The sequence below is a fragment of the Hippocampus guttulatus genome, chromosome 7, assembly GCF_054856545.1.
Source record: "Hippocampus guttulatus isolate MCC_2025c chromosome 7, RoL_Hgut_1.0, whole genome shotgun sequence".
NCBI lineage: Eukaryota > Metazoa > Chordata > Actinopteri > Syngnathiformes > Syngnathidae > Hippocampus > Hippocampus guttulatus.
In genome coordinates this window covers 22,902,818-22,923,336 of record NC_141267.1, presented here as the reverse complement: position 1 = coordinate 22,923,336, position 20,519 = coordinate 22,902,818, and the positions used below count along the sequence as shown (strand labels likewise).

At 47.3% G+C, this 20,519-nt stretch overlaps 2 protein-coding genes and 2 long non-coding RNA genes across 6 annotated transcripts; 2 read left to right on the top strand and 2 right to left on the bottom strand.

Annotated features, from left to right (window-relative positions):
* Nucleotides 1–39: 39 nt before the first annotated feature.
* Nucleotides 40–8,877, bottom strand: bphl (biphenyl hydrolase like). 2 transcript variants are annotated; one of them, XM_086115063.1, is made up of 7 exons: nt 8,705–8,877; nt 8,019–8,122; nt 1,520–1,686; nt 806–959; nt 574–705; nt 291–414; nt 40–210 (listed from the first exon to the last, which is right to left on the bottom strand). In XM_086115063.1, the coding sequence occupies exons 1-7, from the start codon at nt 8,875–8,877 to the stop codon at nt 105–107; spliced, it is 960 nt and encodes a 319-aa protein (XP_085971189.1). In that variant the 3' UTR covers nt 40–104. The 2 variants fall into 2 exon arrangements, with proteins under 2 accessions (XP_085971189.1, XP_085971190.1); XM_086115064.1 differs by lacking the exon at nt 8,705–8,877 and adding an exon at nt 8,366–8,485.
* LOC147203149 (uncharacterized) lies at nt 4,183–7,976 on the bottom strand. Its single transcript, XR_015101334.1, has 4 exons — nt 7,329–7,976; nt 6,014–6,174; nt 4,729–4,830; nt 4,183–4,506 (listed from the first exon to the last, which is right to left on the bottom strand). It is a non-coding gene; the product is annotated as an uncharacterized LOC147203149 (long non-coding RNA).
* Nucleotides 8,743–12,626, top strand: LOC147203147 (uncharacterized). The gene is made up of 3 exons (XR_015101335.1): nt 8,743–8,878; nt 11,856–11,991; nt 12,107–12,626. It is a non-coding gene; the product is annotated as an uncharacterized LOC147203147 (long non-coding RNA).
* Nucleotides 12,627–13,256: 630 nt separating this feature from the next.
* Nucleotides 13,257–19,540, top strand: LOC147203146 (interferon regulatory factor 4-like). Of its 2 annotated transcripts, none has more exons than XM_086116287.1 (8): nt 13,257–13,603; nt 14,699–14,885; nt 15,115–15,191; nt 15,283–15,421; nt 15,509–15,610; nt 17,118–17,495; nt 19,066–19,175; nt 19,249–19,540. In XM_086116287.1, exons 1-8 carry the CDS (start codon nt 13,406–13,408, stop codon nt 19,405–19,407), a joined length of 1,350 nt encoding a protein of 449 aa, XP_085972413.1. In that variant the 5' UTR covers nt 13,257–13,405; the 3' UTR covers nt 19,408–19,540. The 2 variants fall into 2 exon arrangements, with proteins under 2 accessions (XP_085972413.1, XP_085972412.1); XM_086116286.1 differs by having other exon boundaries at nt 14,699–14,918.
* The last annotated feature ends 979 nt before the right edge of the window (nt 19,541–20,519 follow it).

Here is a 20,519-nt window from a genome sequence, read left to right as displayed (position 1 = left end):
CACCCCCCCAGAAAACCTGAGAGAAATCACAAATCCCAATTTTGTTTTTGTTTCCATTTTCATCAAGATGTAATTTGTGTGCCGTTCTACACGTTGGGAGTTGATCAGCGTTCCTTTGCTTCCGCTCCCAGAAAGTCTTCCACCACTCTGTTGAATTCTTCGGGAAACCTCAGATGGAGATTGTGTTTTCCTTCCGGCATCAGATGTAATCTACATTGGCAAAGGCAAGAGAATCACACGCCGCACGTACAACCGAAGGGGCACTTTCAAAAGCGCTCACACGCTCTCACCGCGAGCCTGCGATATGTTTGTGGAGGAAGTGAGGGTGACAGCTGGGCACCATTGGATCTTGCTCTCCGTGAATGATCAGAGTAGGACATCGGATCAGAGGCAGGAGGTCAATGCAGATGCTTCCTAAAGGGAGGACATTCAAAAAACATTTTTTTTTGGGAGGAACATTCACATCAGAAAACGTATGATTCAGCATCTTGTTCGGAAAGCCTTTGGACGGCTCGTAAGCGGCATCGCTCAGCCGTTTGCAATTTGGCCTTCTTCTGGTCGGCCTCAAATCACCTTGAGGTCTGTGGACAAACTGGGCGATGCCATCCACCCAGGCTTCCCACGTTTGAGCGAAGAGCCGCGCTCCGTACACCGCCTCCATCGGCGCCCTCATCCTCGCGCTCCATTTGGACACGTCGCGCAACGCTTGCGGAAAGAACGCGCGCACGCCAAACACAGCGCAAAGTCACCACCTCGGCCCGTGACGTTTGTATTTTTTCAAGAGTGCAGCGCGGCATGCAATTACCGTTGTAAATGTCAAGGTCTTGCGGCGATACAAACGCGTTGGCTCCCCACACCACCAACTTGTTGATGAACTCGGGGTTCCTGGCGGCAGCAATCAGGGCTGTGATCCCGCCGTCGCTCCAGCCCAGGAGAGAGAACTTGACAAAGCCCAAGGTCTAAAATCAAGAGATGTGACGCAGATCAGCGAGTTGACCCGCGAGGACTGGCAAGTGGCGGCGGACCGCATGTTGATTAATTTGGCCCCTCCCGAATTTTTGGGTGTGTCCATTTGGGTTGGGAAGCACCGCTCCACGTTGGGAAAACCCTTACATGTCGTTGTCAGGATATTTCGAGTTTTGGATTATGTTGCCCCCCCACCTCACACCCTCAAAAAAAAAAACGATTAGGAAGCGAACCATCCATTAGCACGTTGAGCAATCAATTGGTTGTGTTGCCTATATGTAATATGAGACGATTCAACATTCATTTAGGTTCATGGTCGTAACGGCCCTCCAACGACAATGTGGCCCGTGACAAGTATGAGTTTGACACGCCAGCTCTAAACTTTTGAATTCCAGCTGTTCAACTTTTCATGACTGCGGATCACGCGTTCCAGTGGCTGTTGCCTTGCTCTCAGGATGTCAATCGGAAGTGAACTAGAAAATGTATTTTGGAAAATTTTGAAAGCTGAAAGACTTTGAGACATTAGGACTGGCTCCAACATCTGCGACCTTACCCGCATAAGATCCACTGCATCCCTCGCATCCCTTTCGAAGAAGTCGAGGGGAAAGTCTCTGTGCGGAGGTCGCGATTGGCCATAACCGCGCGGATCCCAGCCCACGACGGTAAAAAGATCCGCATTCAAAGCCTTGAGCTGAGGTTGGAAATCCGTCTTTGTATTTCCTGTTGGAAAACAACACATTGGCATTTGGAGAAGTTTGTTTGCTTGTTTTGGTTTTAACCTGCACTTTTTTTTTTGCAGCTGGGTTGGTAATGCTATGAAGAGCGATTTGTTGCATGACTGGAAACACAGCCGGACAGAACAAGATTGCTGAAGGGACCGCCAGAGGAACGAGAGAACACGATACATGACGGACTACTAACACTGTAAAAAAAAAATCGCTGCAATTCCTCGAATACTTTGCGGGCTGCTAGTCCTTTCAGGTAATTGCTGCGGTCCATCGCCATCATTTAGCGACATCAGCGGGTATGTCTAGTAAGGCGTTTTTAGACGAAAAAAAATGACCATGTATAGTAAGGCGTTTTTTGCCGAAAAAAACGACCATGTTTAGTAAGGCGTTTTTTGCCCGAAAAAAAGGACCATGTTTAGTAAGGCGTTTTTCGCCCAAAAAAAAAGACATAGTATAGTAAGGCGTTTTTTGCCCGAAAAAAAGACATAGTATAGTAAGGCGTTTTTAGCCCGAAAAAAACCATGTATAGTAAGGCGTTTTTAGCCCGAAAAAAACGACCATGTATAGTAAGGCGTTTTTAGCCCAAAAAAACGACATAGTATAGTAAGGCGTTTTTTGCCCGTAAAAAAGGACATAGTATAGTAAGGCGTTTTTCGCCCAAAAACCCCCACATAGTATAGTAAGGCGTTTTTCGCCCGAAAAAAAGACATAGTATAGTAAGGCGTTTTTAGCCCGAAAAAAACGACCATGTATATATAGTAAGGCGTTTTCAGCCCGAAAAAAACGACCATGTATAGGTAAGGCGTTTTTAGCCCAAAAAACGACATAGTATAGTAAGGCGTTTTTTGCCCGAAAAAAAGGACATAGTATAGTAAGGCGTTTTTAGCCCGAAAAAAACGACATAGTATAGTAAGGTGTTTTTTGCCCGAAAAAAACGACCATGTATAGTAAGGTGTTTTTTGTCGAAAAAAACGACCATGTATAGTAAGGCGTTTTTAGCCCAAAAAACGACATAGTATAGTAAGGCGTTTTTTGCCCGAAAAAAAGGACATAGTATAGTAAGGCGTTTTAGCCCGAAAAAAACGACATAGTATAGTAAGGCGTTTTTTGCCCGAAAAAAAGGACATAGTATAGTAAGGCGTTTTTCGCCCCAAAAAACCCCCACATAGTATATATAGTAAGGCGTTTTTCGCCCGAAAAAAAGACATAGTATAGTAAGGCGTTTTTAGCCCGAAAAAAACGACCATGTATAGTAAGGTGTTTTTTGTCGAAAAAAAACGACCATGTATACTAAGGCGTTTTTAGCCCAAAAAACGACATAGTATAGTAAGGCGTTTTTAGCCCGAAAAAAACGACATAGTATAGTAAGGCGTTTTTAGACGAAAAAAACGACCATGTATAGTAAGGCGTTTTTCGCCCAAAAAAAACCACATAGTAAGGCGTTTTTAGCCCGAAAAAAAGACATAGTATAGTAAGGCGTTTTTAGCCCGAAAAAAACGACCATGTATAGTAAGGTGTTTTTTGTCGAAAAAAACGACCATGTATAGTAAGGCGTTTTTAGCCCAAAAAAACGACATAGTATAGTAAGGCGTTTTTAGCCCGAAAAAAACGAACATGTATAGTAAGGCGTTTTTAGCCCAAAATATAGTAAGGCGTTTTTAGCCTGAAAAAAACGACATAGTATAGTAAGGCGTTTTTCGCCCCAAAAAACCCACATAGTATATAGTAAGGCGTTTTTAGCCCGAAAAAACGACAGTATAGTAAGGCGCGTTTAGCCCCAAAAATTGACCATGGATAGCAAGGCCTTTTTAGCCTAAAAAACTGACAATGTGTCATAGTGTAGAGGCACACGCACCGGCTTTCGGTCCAGGCTCCCTCGGTTCAAACCCCGCTCAGTCACATGTGAAAATAAAATACACCAAACACTTTGCTTCCTTTTACTGTAAACCCTCCGTAGTGCATGCCAAATATGCCTAAAGTGCAGGGGAAGTCACAGTCGCTGGTGGTGCAGGGGTACACATGCAGGTGTTTGGTCCAGACAACCCCGGTTCGAACCCCGCTCAGTGATGTGTGAAAATACAATACCAAACACGAAGTTACTTTTTTCCTGCAAACCTTTCGTACTGCATGTCAAATATGCCGAAAGTGCAGATGAAGTCACTGTCATTGGCGGTGGAGAGGTACACATGCAGGTTTTCAGTCCAGGCAACCCCGGTTCAAACGACCATGTTTTTTGGGCTAAAAACACCTGACTATCTATGGTCCTTTTTTGTGTTAAAAAGGCCTTCCAATACATGGTAGTTTTTTTGGGCTCAAAACGCCTTACTATACTATGTCGTTTTTTTGGGCTAAAGACGCCTTACTATACTGTCGTTTTTTCGGCTAAAAACGCCTTACTATACTATGTCGTTTATTTCAGCTAAAAACGCCGTACTATTCATGATCAGGCCCGCAGGATAATTTAAAAGTGAAAAAAATGCAATAAAGACACGGAATGAATATTTTTAATAGGGCGCAATTCGTGGAATATTCGCTAGGGGGAGACATTGTTTTGAACAGCGGAAAAAACAACATTGTTTTGATCAGAGAAGAAGACAGCTACAGCCTCAGTCTGTCACTGAGACCGACCCAACACAACAAGCCCCATTTCATTTTTCAGAGTTGAAAGACGATTGTTCTTGGGTCCTCCGTGCCACAAGAGGGAGTCACCTGCTCACCGCCAGAGTCCACCTACGAGCACAGACCTGCAGGCAACACTTTTTGCTCTTCTTCCTGTTATTCGCAAGCTGCTGAAGTCAAACTTTGGGCCAGCCTGAAAAGTAGGAGACATTTACACTCGTTCAATGCACCATCATGACTACTTTTTTGACTTGGTTTTTTTCTCCCCCAGGCAGCAGTAAACATGATCGGCTTCCAGCTCTCGAAAGACCCAATAGTCTATCTCCCTGGTAAGTCATGTCCAACACATCTTTGTCTGCACAAGAAATTGATTTACGTGTAACTCACGGAAGCCTTTCCTCTCATGTCAACACACCTGTCCCACGTTCTTCACAAGAGCTCACCACTTCGCCACCCAGCAACAAGCAGACTGCCATCCAACTTGCAACTTTTTCCTCTGCTTTTGTGATTGTCTACTCTGCAAAAGAAATAAAGCTTGATTTAAAAAAACCACTTCAACTCAACTTCATTTTTAAACACATCACCACAATCTAACTTAAAAAATAAAAAAATTCTGTTTCTTTCTAAATTGTTTTCCCCAAATTTTTTTTGTCCTGGAAAGTGGGTGTGGCCTGGCTGGAATATGGCTGATGATTCGCTGAGAGCTGTGAAAGTGGGTGGAGCATGACGATAAGCTGTGATTGATGGAAAGGGGGAGTGGTTATGCAAAGTATGTGTTCTGTGATTGGTGGGCTCTTTGGGGTGTGGTTACGCAGATTTGGAGCAACTTGATTGGTCAGAGGTTGGGCAAGTGGGCATGGTTATGCAAATTAAGGTTAGGGTTTTGAGGGCCTCACCGCGATTGGTGGATGTCAAATTGGCGGTGTTTTGGGGCGGGCATTGCAGCACTTTTTCAAAGTCCCACTTGAGTCTTGAGCTCAGACTTGCATTTGGGTCACATCAGACAGTCTTTTCACTGTTCCCATTGGTTTCACATGACCCAAAAGCTCGATTCCTGGAGTTTCGAGTCATGTGCAGACCAACGGGAACAGTGAAAAGACTGTCTGATGTGACTGAAGCGCAAGTCCGAGCTCAAGACGTCAGTGAGTTGAGGATGGATTGAGTCATGAAAGGCAAAGACTCAGATTCAAGTTGAACAATTTATTGGACAGAAAAGCAAACATGACAATGTGAAAGCATTTGACCAGTCAATCTTTGTGTGGGCCAGTTCAAGTTGCACGCACACAAACACTGACGACAGGCCTGAGATGGGAGCATGTGCTTGACCAGCTCATGCGTGATGTCACTGACATCTCATGACACACCAAGGGGGACATGAGCATGTCTGACTTCTCTCACTGAGACAAAAACTAACTGCCGTGTACTCCACAACAACATGATCACACTTTTCTGGTCAAGTTTTTAAATGACATTGAAGTGGGCCAAGTTAGTCATATGTATGTATACTGTATATTATATAGATAAATATGCATACAGAGACACATTTATAAGCTAACTTGGTCCACTTCAAGGTTTAAAAACATATTCCAGAAGTGCTCGATGATGCTCGGGTTGTCCATGTGGAGTTGGCACTGTTGTGCGGTACACGAAGCCGAAGTTTAAATTCAGTGTGAGACAGACAGGCGGGCGGGCGCACTCACCTCCACCTTGTGGTGCAACGCGACATCAGACGTCAACTCTTCAAGCACACCACACAGCTCAGTATTCACGCGTGTCCAAATGCAGGTTGGCGTCCCTTCCGCATGTCCTCCGAGTCTGGCAGCTGTGCCTTTGGCCCAGTAATCTGACTAATCTGGTCAGGCTGAAAAACAAAACAAAAGTGGAAAGTCACACACCGTAGTCCATAAAAAAAGTTGTTTGTTTTTAATTTGAGCCATTATTTGAAAAGTGGCAGCCTTTAACTTTCAACCCGTCCATTTCCAAACGTGCCCCCACTCGCAATGCATCTATCTGTTTGAGCGATCCACTCGCGGCCCTCTCCCCCCACACCTAAAGCACAATGAGCAACCTCCTTTCGAAAAACAAATGAACAAAGTCACGGGTGCATTTGTGGGAATAGTTTTGAAACAAATCCGATGTGAAGCCATCACACTTCCACTGCTGATAGCAGCTTTGGTGTGGAAAACATACAGAATACTCACACCTGTCAACTTTTGGGAGCGCCAACCTGTATAAACTACCAAAAAAATCCTTATAAAGAGCAAAAAATCCTTATAACATACCAAAGCATTTTATATGTCAAAATAACGGCAGAAAAAACCCCCACGAAATGTTCAATGATATTTATTGTAGATCTCCATAATACAATGTCTGGTTAATGTCTAATCATCATTCTACTTAGTGGCATTACTGTGTTCAGAGTTGTATTCCTGCGTTACTTTTTTCACCAACTCCAAATGCTGACCCATCGGCTCGAAGTTACAGCATCCATTCATATCTACTTTGCACTGCAATAATGCCGTCAGTGTTTCTGGTGCAATCGATTTTCGGAAATCTGTGTGAACCTTTCTCACAACACTGAAGACTCTTTCTCTGTCTGCATTGCTCTGAGGTAAGCAAAGACCAGCATCATTCTGGGCAAAAGCAAACGGAACTACCCGTTAGGGGGGAAAAAAAACCCGGAAATTTTCAGAATCCGTATGATTTGTGCGATACGGCCATATACGTAAGATTCACCACAAAATCCGTATGAACTACGGCTAAACCGTATGAGTTGACAGGTATGAATACTATTCAAGTCAAACGCTGTTCGCGATTGTTTTTTGATTGACAGCTGAGGTCTACTTGTCGGCGGCGTGCTCGCTCACTGCCCCCTTTGCGGACGTTTTTTTTTTACCTTGAGTCACAACAACAAAATTAAAGGAGCAACGTGTCGTAATAACTCTCCCCAATTGTCTACATCTATACACTCGGAGATAAACTGCGAAGTCGGTTTAAAATGTTAAAATTACTCACTGAGAACAGGGCTTGTGGACGGCGGAAAAACTTGCTCGTTGAACCGGATGTGGTACCGTTCTTGTGCTTGTACTTATTCTTCTTCTTGGTGAATTGGATGTCTTTAGTTCATATCGCCCCCTACTGTCCGGAACCACAGATTTCAAGGGCAGCTGATCCACTGAGCTGGTGGAAATACCGAGCTTCCGTCTACCCCCGTTTGATCAAAGTAATGGAGAGTAGATTGTGCATTGTAGCAACATCTGTCCCGTCGGAGAGGGTGTTCTCAAAGACTGGACAAATTGAAGTGTTCCAAGTTGAAGTATTTAGTTTTGTTGACTGCAAAGTCAAAATAAAGCAAGGATGTTTGTAGGTTTTATTCACTGCTGCTGTTGCAGTTAATACTCACTACTTTTGTTAGGATGCAGCAAGTTTGATTGTTGTTGGTTGAAGTTTAATTTTGTTGCTTGTTTATTGTTCGGAGCCTTTTTAATGTTCAATAAAATGAGTAAAAAGCCATTTCTTTGCTTGATAATTGTTGCTATTTTCAGTCAGTAGGGTGCAATATTGTTCACCAAGTCATTTATCAACACGTACGCTAAATTTGTCATAAATATTTAAAAGAAACGCTAAAGTTAAAAGGCTCTTTTCGCTGAGCCGATCCAAATGAACCGGATCACCGAAAAGAGCCGAAAATCCCATCACTCGTACCTAAAGCACCAGGAAGCAGCAGCACGGCGTGTTCGCCAGCGCCGTTCCTCTCATAGTAAAGATCGACTCCATTCACACGTTGCTTGCCGCTCGTCTGTGAGGAGCTGCAGGAAAAATAAAACAGACATATTCCAATGAAGAAATAGACACGTGCAGCAATGCAGTCTATTTAAGAGTGTCGAAAAGCAACCGTGCAACGATATTTTTCAGTCCCGAGAAAAACGTGACCTTGTATAGCTGACAATATTGCGTTGTTGATCATTTTACCGGAGGCGCATCGAAAATGTTTGGTGATTGGGGTGCATATATATATATATATATACCAAGAGCAAATGTTACGAGTTTACCTGAGAGAAACAAATATGACGATGGAAAAAAAAACCGGATTCAAGATTAAGTTGAGTAACCGCTGCACCATATTTGCGTCACGGTGAAAGTCATTTAGGTCTTGGGGCGTTTGAGCAACAATTTGTTTTCCTTCATGTGGAGAGACACGTCGCCATCTAGTGGCCATGAAATCAGTCACGCACGCATGACTTCCTCGTCATCGTCCTGACATGCGGCGAGGGGCATTTCCCCCCGCCTTCTAACACCCGATTCACGAATCGCTGCGGTAGGCAAACGCAAAGCGACATTTTGCAGCGAGTCAATCTCCACGACGGTGTTTTTTTTGTTTTTGTTTTTACCAACAGTACGACTGCATCGCGGCGGAAGTTGTCCTCAGGCTGAACAGACGCTTCCCACGCAAAAAGGTCACCATTCGTACTCCTGGACGTTTGTCGTTTCGAGGTCTGATGGAACCAAGATCGAACAAAGTCCCAGCCAGTCTTCCTACGACTCGTTTGGTATTTAAAGTCATAGTACGTCAAATGACACCCCCTCCAGTTCAAATAACTAACTCGACTCTTTCAATTTAAAGTGAAAGTAGTTTCTACGGTGAGGTTGAAAACTATTGTTAGGATTTCAAAGTAGGGGTTTAAACTCGGGTTAGGGTTTCAAAGTAGGATTGAATGCTGTGGTTTTAAACTAGGTTTAGAGTTTTAGAGTATCATTTTGAAACTTGGGTTAGGGTTTCAACATTGAGTTCTCAACTACGATTAAGGTTCAACATGGGGTTTCAAGTTGGGTTTTAAACTATGGTCAAGGTTTGCAAAAAGGATTTTAAACTGATTAGGATTTCAAAGTAGGGTTTGCAAACTAGGGTTAAGGTTTCAAAGTGTGGTTTTAAACCACGTTAAGGTTTCAAAATAGGGGTTTAAACCAGGGTTTGGGTTTTGGAATAGGGTTTTAAACTAGGCTTAGGGGTTCACAGTGGGGTTTTGAACTTGGGTTAGGGGTTCAAAGCCGGGTTTATGTTAGGATCTGGGTTTTGAATTTAGGGAAGGTTTCAAACTCGGATCAGGGTGTCAATGCAGGGTTTCAAACAAGGGTTAGGTTTTTGGAATAGGGATTTAAACTTGGGTTCGGGTTCTACTAGGGTTATGGGTTTAATGTAGGATTTTAAACTAGGGTTAGGGTTTCAAACTCGTGTTGGGGTTTTAAATCAGGGTTTTGAATTATGCTCAGGGTTTCGTGGTAGCATTTCAAACTAGGGTTAGGGTGTCAATGCAGGGTTTCAATTTCGGGTTAAGGTTTCAAATTAGGTTGCGTTTTCCTATTCCTGTTGTAAACGTTTTCTTTTTTTAATCGGCACGCTGAAAAAAAAAAGGCAGTTGAATCGATTCCATTTGATTGAACGTTTTGGGGAATTGTGCAGCTCAAGTCAGAGGCTGTTTTTTTTTTTTTTGGAAACGCCTCCGCTACCCGTCAGCGCGGCCGAGCCGCGCCACCCCCTGAATCGCGCTCAGGGACGCGACGCCACGCAGCCATTGCGTCGAGTTAAAAAGATCTCCGGGGAAGATGTCGCGGCGTTTACTGGAAATGAAATGGCACGAGATGAGCTCACATTGCCGCAACGTGAATTGAAAGAAAAAAACAGCGGCAGGCTACATCGCCGGCAGCCAGGAGCAATTCCCCGGACTCCGGGATTCCGACTTGTCAACGCGCAGAACATCCCTCGACATACTATGTGACGCTTTTGTTCATCCTGCCAAAGCAAATCTCCTGACTGTTCGCTCTGAACTCCCCGATTTAAATTCGCACCATAATAGTCCATAACTGTAGTATGGTATCACGCCACATGGCGGCGCTTCTGTAATTTACTGAATACTGTATGTCAGTTAGTCACTTTTTTCCTGAAACTTCCTGTTTGTGCGTGTGTGTATACGTGTGTGTGTTTATCCTTGTTGAGGAAAAAAAAAAGGGCAGATGAAAGACAAAGGTCGGGAGCATCCACGAAATACACCGTCCGTTGCTTTCGATGTGTTTGGCTGGCAGGTGAGGCTGAGAGAGCGCCGAAGGGTTGAGGTGGCCCCCCCTTGCAACATCCCTCCAAGCCTGAGAAGAAGGCACATCTGCGCAAGCTTGAACGAGCTCAGCTTCCTTTTGAGGAACAACATTTGATTAAAACATCCACGGCTTCTTGCTTGAGGCCAATCTCGGAGACTCTTTTAGAAATCTTGGTTTTCCGGTTTTTCTTTCGGTTCCAAACGAGACCAAAAATTGACGGCCGTTTGCTCTGGAGACACGTGGGGAGTGTGTGTGTGTGTGTGTGTGTTGTTGGGCAGAAAAAGCTATTGTTAGTTTAGGCCCCAATACACACTGGTTGCTAAGCAAAAGGGAGACGTTTTCTGATTTTCTGGGGGGGGGGGGTTTCTTTCTTTTTTTTTGCATCTACAAATGCCGTGACAAAGATGTGCTGACACAGCGCAACAGCCGCATCCTGTCCGTCCACGACACAGCCGCACCTGCCTGGGAGGTGAACGGTCTCCTTTGCGTTGAATCGGCACCAAAGCATTCAAGTTGGTCACCAACTCACTCGGGGAGGGCATCCCAATCAGATGCCTGAGCCACCTCATCTGGCCCATCTCGACTTGGAGGAGAAGCGGCTCAAACCGTAATGGCCAACAAAATCACGGCAGTGAAACGTGATGGTAAACGGCTTCAGGCGCGCCACGTGCTGAACTGGAGACGAGGCACTTTTCTTTTGCGGACTGTATTACATGTTCGTGTCTTTACATCTATAAATGTTCAGACTGCATTATATATATATATATATATATATCGTAGTTGGCGGCCATTTTATCGGAAATGGTTACAACGATCTACCGTTATAATGCACAGATTCAGCGTTGTAAGGAGGCTCGACTGGAAATGCGGCCACCACGTTGTCTCCTTCCTTTGTGTGAAGCACATTGAGTTAGTTAGCTCGGGTGTGAAATACGCTCTTGAAGTCAAGCCGCGTCGCCATTCGCCAACGTATTGTACTGCGTTCCATTCTAGAGAAGCCTTCGCCGCCGGCCTCGGGAGTCGGGTGGACGTTTCAAAAAAAAAAAGGCAAATTCAAAAGGCAAGCGGCCACGGCGGACGCGCAAAGCGGGCCCGTGTTGTGGGCTCGCGCGCATTCTAACGTGTGAACAACGGCCAAAGCCCAACTTGTCCCAAAGGGTTTCGGGGGCTTTCTCGAGTCAATAAGGGACAAGGCGGTTTCCATGCATGTAAACATCAGCTGCCAGGTGCACAAAAAAAAAGAAAAAAGGACCCATTCGGGCCCCACTCATGACTTGAGCACCCGTGCAAGGCAGCGTGGTCGGAGGGGCCGTCTCGCGCCGCGTCCCTTGAGAGCAACTTGGCGGCTCTTGACGACCCAGTTAAGCACGTCTTGCATCGACCGAAATGAGTCGCCGTCACTCAATGTCCCATTTGAACTTTGTCCCCCCCCCCCCTCCCCCTCTTTAGGACATGACCTATCTTTGTCGAGCTGCGGCTCATCGTAGGAAGCAAAACCAGGAAGTAGGAGAGCTGTCATTTTCAGATTTCAAATCATCCATACCTGCATTTTTCGTCACGTCGTTGCACTGGAAAAAAAAAAAAGGTGTGTTGAATTTACTCATATTTTGTACAAATATTTCCAAAGGGAAGTGTCATTCGCGACAAAAACTTACTTGAAGTAAAGATGACTTGATCGGCTCTTTTTGTCGGATTTGCAGGATTCAGTTCTTCGGCGAGAGAGCAAGCTTCTTATCCACAAGTCCGGGCCGAAAGGAGAAGGCGTCTTGAGCGCCGGTGAGTGCGAGCACAAATGACCAAGACGTGGTTACGATGTGAAAGCAGGTTGCCGTAATCGCCTGCCGTATCTCATTTCCGACCCGGGAAATGGAGGCCCGGAGGACTCCAGCCCGCAGTTCAGGCGAGCTGCGCCAAAACACTTGGGACATTTTTTTTTTTCTCCATGGTGAAAAATGTTTCCAATTTCTTTACGTGTTGATGTTTCCAAGTATGCGGGGGGTGGGTGGGGGGGGCGGCCATATTTATTCTTCTTACTACTTGTTTTTGTGGTGTCTTTATTTTACGTCTTTGTGCTCCACCCCTGCTCAAACGGGTTCCCCAAATTTGTGGCAATGTGGTTCAGATACAACCCAAACTGGACCGTATTCAAACTGTTTCGTCGGAGGGCGGCATACGCCCAAAAAATAAAATAAAATGGGAGGATGAACGTGCCACTTGAAATGCGGTCCATTTTTTGAAACACGCTACAGCTGGTCAAGAAACATACCTGCCAACTCATACGGTTTAGCCGTAGTTCATACGGATTTTGTGGTGAATCTTCCGTATATGGCCGTATCGCACAAATCATACGGGTTCTGAACATTTGCGGGGGTTTTTCTTCTCCTAACTTTTTTCTGTCGTTATTTTGACATATAAAATGCTTTGGTATGTTATAAGGATTTTTTTGCTCTTTATAAGGATTTTTTTGGTAGTTTATACAGGTTGGCGCTCCCAAAAGTTGACAGGTATGAAGAAATCCATTTGATATTGTTTGGATTGTCTCAGGCAAATTAGTTGAGGATTTTTCCAAGTTTTGGGGTGGCCAACAGCCCTCTCTCTCACAGAATAGATCCAGCTCTGCACTTAACAGCAGGTGAATCCCATCTCCAGGGCCGGACCGACTTTTTATTAGTCAATGGAATGCCGGAGTAGTCAAGAGTCAGTTGTACGAGTTCTACAAGTGATGACAAAGAGCGCACCAGTGGGATGAAAAAGAAGAAGAAGAAGCAGCTTGAAGCGAGACGTCCACGCGCCTCGTCCCCCTGGCCCCGCCCCCGCCCCCCCCCCCCCTTCGGCGCGAGATGCGCCGCATTTAAGCGGCGCGACCATGAAAGATTCTCCACACCGACTGACAGCCGTCAAAGTGTTTTGACGGGGGTAAGAAAGGGATTCCGCACAACTTGGATCGGCGCAAGGGCCCGCGCGTGCAACGCGTTGCCTTTTTTGGGGGGAGGGGCGACATGAACCCCGAAGTGGATTGCGGACTTCCCGGAAGCAGCGGCAACGGAAAGTTGCGCCAGTGGCTGATTGAGCAGGTGGATTGCGGCAAATATGCCGGCTTGGTGTGGGAAAACGACGAGAAAAGCATTTTCCGGATCCCGTGGAAGCACGCCGGCAAGCAGGACTACAACCGCGACGAGGACGCCGCGCTCTTCAAGGTCAGCTTCTCCAAACTTGCCGCGTCCGCGCAACCGGCGCTGCCCACGTTCGTTCAAAATGTGCACCGGCTCCCGTCTTGGATTGGCCTTGGCTTGCCTCGCGTTTCAGGGATTGATAACCCAAATTGAGAACTTTTTTTTGTCAGACGTGCGCCCCAAGACCGTGACGTGAACTAAGCGCACATGCAGCAACAAAAAGGCCCTGAAGAATTAAGGGGGCGGGAGAGAGAGGGGGGGGGGGGGCATTAAATGTCATTTAGGAAAGCAAAGTACATTAGAGTGCTACAGCATGATTCTGAAGATCACGAGAAGCATCTCGAAAACGATATTATACTTTGCGTGATGTAAAATTGTATTTCAATGTCGAGGGTTCAAGATTTGAAATTCGACATCTTCAATTTCACGACGACAATTTCCGAGGAAGAGCTCCGTGTGACCGCATTTGGAGAGGTATGGCCCCCTCAACGGCGCGATAGCACGCATTGGCGGCGCAACGGTTAATCGAGCGCTCATCAATGATCTCAATCATCACTAAGTCCTTTGATCATTGATGAATCATTCTGAGACTTTGATTTCAAGTTCAAATCCTCCAAAATGAGCATCGTCTTCCCTTCGAGCTGACTCATTATCTTTGCGTCGAATCCAATTCAAACATTTGCTTTTACTCTGCAAACCAAGGATCCGCATTTTTTGCCGATTTTCTGACATGTCACGGAATCTTCAAGGAGAAGTCAAGTCAAAAAATTTTTTTGAGAATGATATGTTCCATGGGTCCCCACAAGTCTCACACGGCACTTAGATGACAATTGCCTTGGTGGAATATGAATGAAGCGGCAAAATCCAGCCATTTTTCGCCATCTCAGGGCGGGGCGACCATTTTGCCACACGTTGTCAACTGAAAACGACATCACAGTTGCTCGGGACTCAGTTTACGACCAATCACGGCGCATCCGTTTTCTGAAGGTCGAGCCATAACTGGTCGCGACTTGAGACCCGAGCAACCGCGATGTCACTTTCGGTGGACGGCGAGCGGGAATGCTCGAGGTTTTTCAACAAGTGGGGAGTGTCAAGTTTGCAACGGTGATGTCGCCGCAGGCCTGGGCGCTGTTTAAAGGCAAGTATCGCGAGGGGGTGGATAAGCCCGACCCGCCCACCTGGAAGACGCGCCTCCGCTGCGCCCTCAACAAGAGCAACGACTTTGAGGAACTGGTGGAGCGCAGCCAGCTGGACATCTCGGACCCCTACAAAGTCTACCACATCATTCCCGAGGGCGCCAAGAAAAGTGAGCGGCACCATTTCTGTCAGCAAACGGCCGGTAAATATCCACGAGTGTTTTGAAGTGATGGTTTTACCCTCGCCGGCGGAGGTGGCCTTTTTCTCGAAGGCAGCTCGTGGTTTGGGCGACTCCTTGTTGCGAGAGCCCAGCCACAAACCAGCCGTCGCCGTCCCGCCGCAACGCCTGACTTTGTCCGCTGAGCGGAGTGAGCTAACGTGACCGACGTCACTTTCAGGGCCCAGAGAAGAGGGAAGTCCTCTGAGTCCCGTCAGCTACTCTGCGAATTCGGCTTACCCTTCCCTTCAAACTCAGGTGATCCTCTCTGATCCGCCGAAAGGCTCTCGGAGCCGTTTGTGGTCCCAATTTGGATGCGCTGAAGCGCCTGTTGCGTCTCGTTCTGAAGACGCCGCAGTACCTTCCCTCCGTAGAATGTGGCTGGAGGGACTTTGGTCAGGACCACGCCCCTTTGCCAGAGCTGCCCTTCACTCAGTGCCCATGTCCCCCCCGCAGCCTGCCCTGGCAGGGCCCATCTTTGGATAACGGTAAGTTGCTCACTCTTCAAAAAGAAGCAAGGGCCTTCCTTGAAATGCTACGTGCGGCGCGTGTGGGGGTTTTGTGTGTGTGTGCAGGTTACCAGCTTCGAGCCTCAATTTACTCCTACGGTCCCGCTGACACTCAGCCCTCGCCGTTCAGTCTGGACAGCAGCTTCAGATCAGCAGAGGCTCTCCGAGGTATCGATCATTGTGACGATTTAGAATCGAGTCATCAATTTGAAGAAGGGGTCAACAAAGGCCAATTTGCACTTTTGTTTGGGTCAGCGTTGCTAATTCCAATTACAGTATTAGGATTGACCTGCACAATTCGCAGTTCATCCGGGAAGTATTCACAGCACTTCACTTTTTCATGAACAATTGGGGGGGGGGGGGGGGGGGGGGTTGTTGGTCTTGTTCACGAGTGGGGGCAGGAGGGAGCGAGAGATCGACAGGCGGATCGGTGCAGCGTCTGCTGTGATGCGGACGTTGTATCGGTCTGTCGTGGTGAAGAAGGAGCTGAGCCAAAGGGCGAAGCTCTCAATTTACCGGTCGATCTACGTTCCAACCCTCACCTATGGTCACGAGCTATGGGTCGTGACCGAAAGAACGAGATCCCGGTTACAAGCGGCCGAAATGAGTTTTCTCCGCAGGGTGTCCGGGCTCTCCCTTAGAGATAAGGTGAGAAGCTCGGTCATCCGGGAGGGGCTCAGAGTCGAGCCGCTTCTCCTCCACATCGAGAGGAGCCAGATGAGGTGGCTTGGGCATCTGATTCGGATGCCTCCTGAGCGCCTCCCTGGTGAGGTGTTCCGGGCATGTCCCACCGGGAGGAGACCCCGAGGAAGACCCGGGACACGCTGGAGAGACTATGTCACCCAGCTGGCCTGGGAACGTCTCGGGATCCCCCGGGGAGAGCTGGAAGAAGTAGCTAGGGAGAGGGAAGTCTGGGCTTCCCTGCTAAAGCTGTTGCCCCCGCGACCCGGCCCCGGATAAGCGGTAGAAGATGGATGGATGGATGGATGGATGGAGGGGGGGTTGCGTTTTGCCATGTTACAGCCTCAGTCCAAAATGGAATAAATTCCCTCCCCGTGATGACAATCTCAACAATGTTTGATTTTAATGGTTGCAGATTGATTAAAAAGAAAAAGCAACGTGTACATCGGGTCCCAACGAATAGAGTGGGGCGAGGGCCTTAGTCAGGGAGGTGACCAAGAAGCCGGCGCTTCCTCGGTGTGGTTGAGAAGCCTCCAGGAGGGCAACCATCTCTGCGGCACTCCACCAATCAGGCCTGTATGGCACAGCGGCCAGACGGAAGTAAACGGCGCACGGCCGCCTCTGCCTGGAGTCTGCCGAAAGGCACCCGAGGGCCCGAAGGCCTCAGACCCGCGGTCTTATGAGACAACGAAGGAGTGGCTTCAGGACAACTCTGCGGATGTCTCTTAAGTGAAGCCGCCAGAACAGAACCCGTACTTGAATCCAATCAAACATCTCGGTCGAGATCCGAAAACGATTGCGCACCGACGCTCCCCATCCAACCCGATGGAGGAGCTCGAGAGGTGTCGCTTATTTTGAATCAATTTGCGAAATAGGATTCCATTTTGGGACGAGGCCGTCAAGATATCGAGACTCCGCCCAGTCCGAGCCCGAGTAAAAACGCCTTTGCTTCCGGGATGAGAGCAATGACTAACGTCGTCTTCTGTCCACACAGATGCCCGCCTGCACGTGTCAGTCTATTTGCGGGACACTCTGGTGAGGGAGGTGACGACCTTCAGCCCCGAGGGCTGCCACATCACTCCGGCCTCCCCGGAGGACAAGCACTACTTGTCCTCGGGAGGCCGCGATGTGGTCCCGCTGCCCGCGGACCCCTTCTCGGGCCAGAGGGGGGCAGAGGAGCGGCCCGCGAGCCCCTGCGCATCCTTGGAGGGGGGGGTGCTGTGCTGGATGGCCCCCGACGGGCTCTACGCTCAGCGACTGTGCGAGGGCCGGGTGTACTGGCGGGCCAGACTCAGCCCTTATGGGGACAAGCCGAAAAAGCTGGAGCGGGAGGTCACCTGTAAACTACTCCACACGCAAGACTACCTCACAGGTGAGACCTGACAGGGCTCCCTGTACTACTTCCAATGGCCAGCAGGTAGCGGTAAAGAATCCGTCTTCTTTTGTTTTGGAACGGTCTTATTTGGACTCGGTACGTAGCGTTTTGACGGAACTCAAATTGGGCGAAAACAGCTAACCCGACGCGGGGTCCAAAAAGGATTGAGCCAAGCCCAGGCTGGCTTCTTTCAACCCAGCGATTGATTGAGGAATTAAAGCGAGCAAGAAATGCCGTAGCAGGTTATCAGTACAGCGTTGGTTCAAAATGATCCCGTTTTGGTTACATCCGTCCTGAAGGGAGTTGTCTCGGGACCCGAATGCTGGTGTTGCCCAAGAATTGACTTCAATTTCAGGACAGCAAATGGCCAGCTTAGACCAGCTTCAGCCCGTCAGCCTGCCCCAATCAAAGCGTCAAAGTTTCGGGGCTTTTTGTTTGGACAAATTTAACGGTAACCGATGAAGCGGCTGATTCATTAAAAAAGAAATATATCTTGAAGAAAATCACTTTTTTGGTCTCTTAACGCTTGCAACAATAAAGATATAAAAATATTTTTTACATTATATTGTCCTTGACTATTTGTTCAACTTCAAAACAGAGAAAAAAACCCCTGCAAAAATTACACCAAAAGGTTTTTGGGTGTTTGATTGTCATTGGTGTAATGCTGGAACGTATTTGGGGAAAAACAAGGGGGAAGGCAATAATGGTTGCGCTTTAAAAGAGCTAATATTGGTTATTAAATCAGCCAGCCGATTAATCGGCGGTCCTAATATTTGAGATTTTTATAAAACAATTGGAAACACTTGTTTTTTCTGGCCCATCAAAAATTGCATTTTGATTCCATCACTGGTTCAAAACCGCCCTTTGAATACTAATAGGCCGAAACCTCCGAGGCAAAGGCCCCCAAAAGGAGTCGCTCTCAACAGGTGTGGCCGACTCTGTTCTGGGGTGTCCTTTATGACGAGCCGCACGCGTTTTCTACGCCGTCTGCGCGTCCCCCGCCCACACGCCAAAACAGCTCAAGCGTTGCATAGTCGAAGTGGCTTTGCAAATGCGTTGTGGCCACAAGTTTCCATTCGAGTCATCCCCCCCCTCCCCCAAAAGGTCACACCTCAAACGAACCTTTTACGCTTCGGCGGCTTTGCCGTACAAGAAGTTGACGCTCGCATACCTGTCAACTCATACGGTTTAGCCATAGTTCATACGGATTTTGTGGTGAATCTTACGTATATGGCCGTATCGCACGAATCATACGGATTATGAAAATTTTCGTTTTGTTTTTTTTCACCAACTCCAAATGATTTGGAGTTGGTGAAAAAAGTAACGCAGGAATACAACTCTGAACACAGTAATGCCACTAAGTAGAATGATGATTAGACATTAACCAGACATTGTATTATGGAGATCTACAATAAATATCATTGTTTTTTTTTCTGCCGTTATTTTGACATATAAAAAGCTTTGGTATGTTATAAGGATTTTTTTGGTAGTTTATACAGGTTGGCGCTCCAAAAAGTTGACAGGTACGCACTCGTGACTTTGCGTGTGTGTGTGTTCCGACGAACAGAGATGCAGACTTACGGGTTCCACGGTCGGCCGCTGGCCGCTCGCTTCCAGGTTCTTCTGAGTTTCGGAGAGGAGTGCCTTGACTCCCCGAGAGCGGGCCTCACCGTCCAGGTGACAGCTCATTGCTCATCTTATCTCAGGCCGAGTCTCGAGCGCCGCCAACGGTGCTTTTTCTCCCACGCAGGTGGAGCCTTTGTTTGCCAGGCAGGTCCTGTACTACGCCCAGCAGACAGGCGGCGGCCACTTGTACCGCGGCTACGAGCACGCCGGGCTCCCGGAGCACGTTGGCCTCGCCGAGGACTATCACAGGGCCCTCACGCAACATCACAGCCTGCAGGAGTGACCCGAGCAGCTTCGCGCCCCCTCCGACAAAGCGACCCCCCTTCTCAGGACAGCCTTCGTTTGTTCCTACCTGGAAAACGGATGTCAAAGTCATCAACATTTTAGTGTCTTCAGTGCAAGCGAAACGGCGGAACGTCAACTTGACACTTTTGTCCAGGCCCTCAAACTCATTTAGTTGTTTGCCGAAGGCATCGTACGGAGCGCAAATGCGAGCTCGTGCGCTATCGTTGGGAAACTCGAGGAATGTTTGGCTTCTGCGGCGGGGCGCGATCGTGGTTAGCGTGCCTGCCTCGCAGTCCGGAGGATCTGGGTTCAAAATCACTGCTCAAAACTTTCCTGTGCGGAGTTGGCATGTTCTCGAAATCGCACAGGAGTTGGAATCGCCGTCGATGTGCCCAGCGCGAGTTCCCCGCCTCTTTCAATTGATGAATGTCCGAATTGGTATATTTTATGAACGTACAATAATATGCGCCAAGCCTATCCATCGATGCCAACGACGATTTTCGATGCACACTGACCATCACGAGCTTGCTCAGCAAACATACTGCCATCCAAAACGTGACTGCTTTTCTTTATAATTTTTTTTCAAATTCTTCTGAAAGAATGACAACCTTTTGCAGTGTTTTCATTGTCTTTTTTTTTTTTTTTTTACCGCAAGATATACTGACATTGAATCGTGTGCTAGTTGGACCCAATTCAGTCCACCTATCAATATATAGTTGAGTAATATATGATTGTATATATTTTCTGACTGCAATGGAATGTTCGTCTCCTCTGCAGCTGCGCAGCAATAAAAGGAGACATTTAAATGTGGGTCTTTGTAAACGCAGTAGAATAAAATGTAACGTGATGTCCGCTATGGTCATGATTTCACAGAAACGAGATGAATTGTGTTCGACTGACAGCTGACAAGAAAGCTGACGTATTCAATTACTCTTGTTTCAACTCCACAAATCAAGAACAGAGAGTTGCAGAAGTTTTTGGTGGCATCGTTTTGGTATTTTCCGAGATTCACGTGGGCGTAGGTAGAGATGCGCACAAGAATTTGGGCGGCGGGTGATTGTAGTTTTCTGACGTCGAGGCCTAAAGAGTAAAATACCAACAATGAAAACG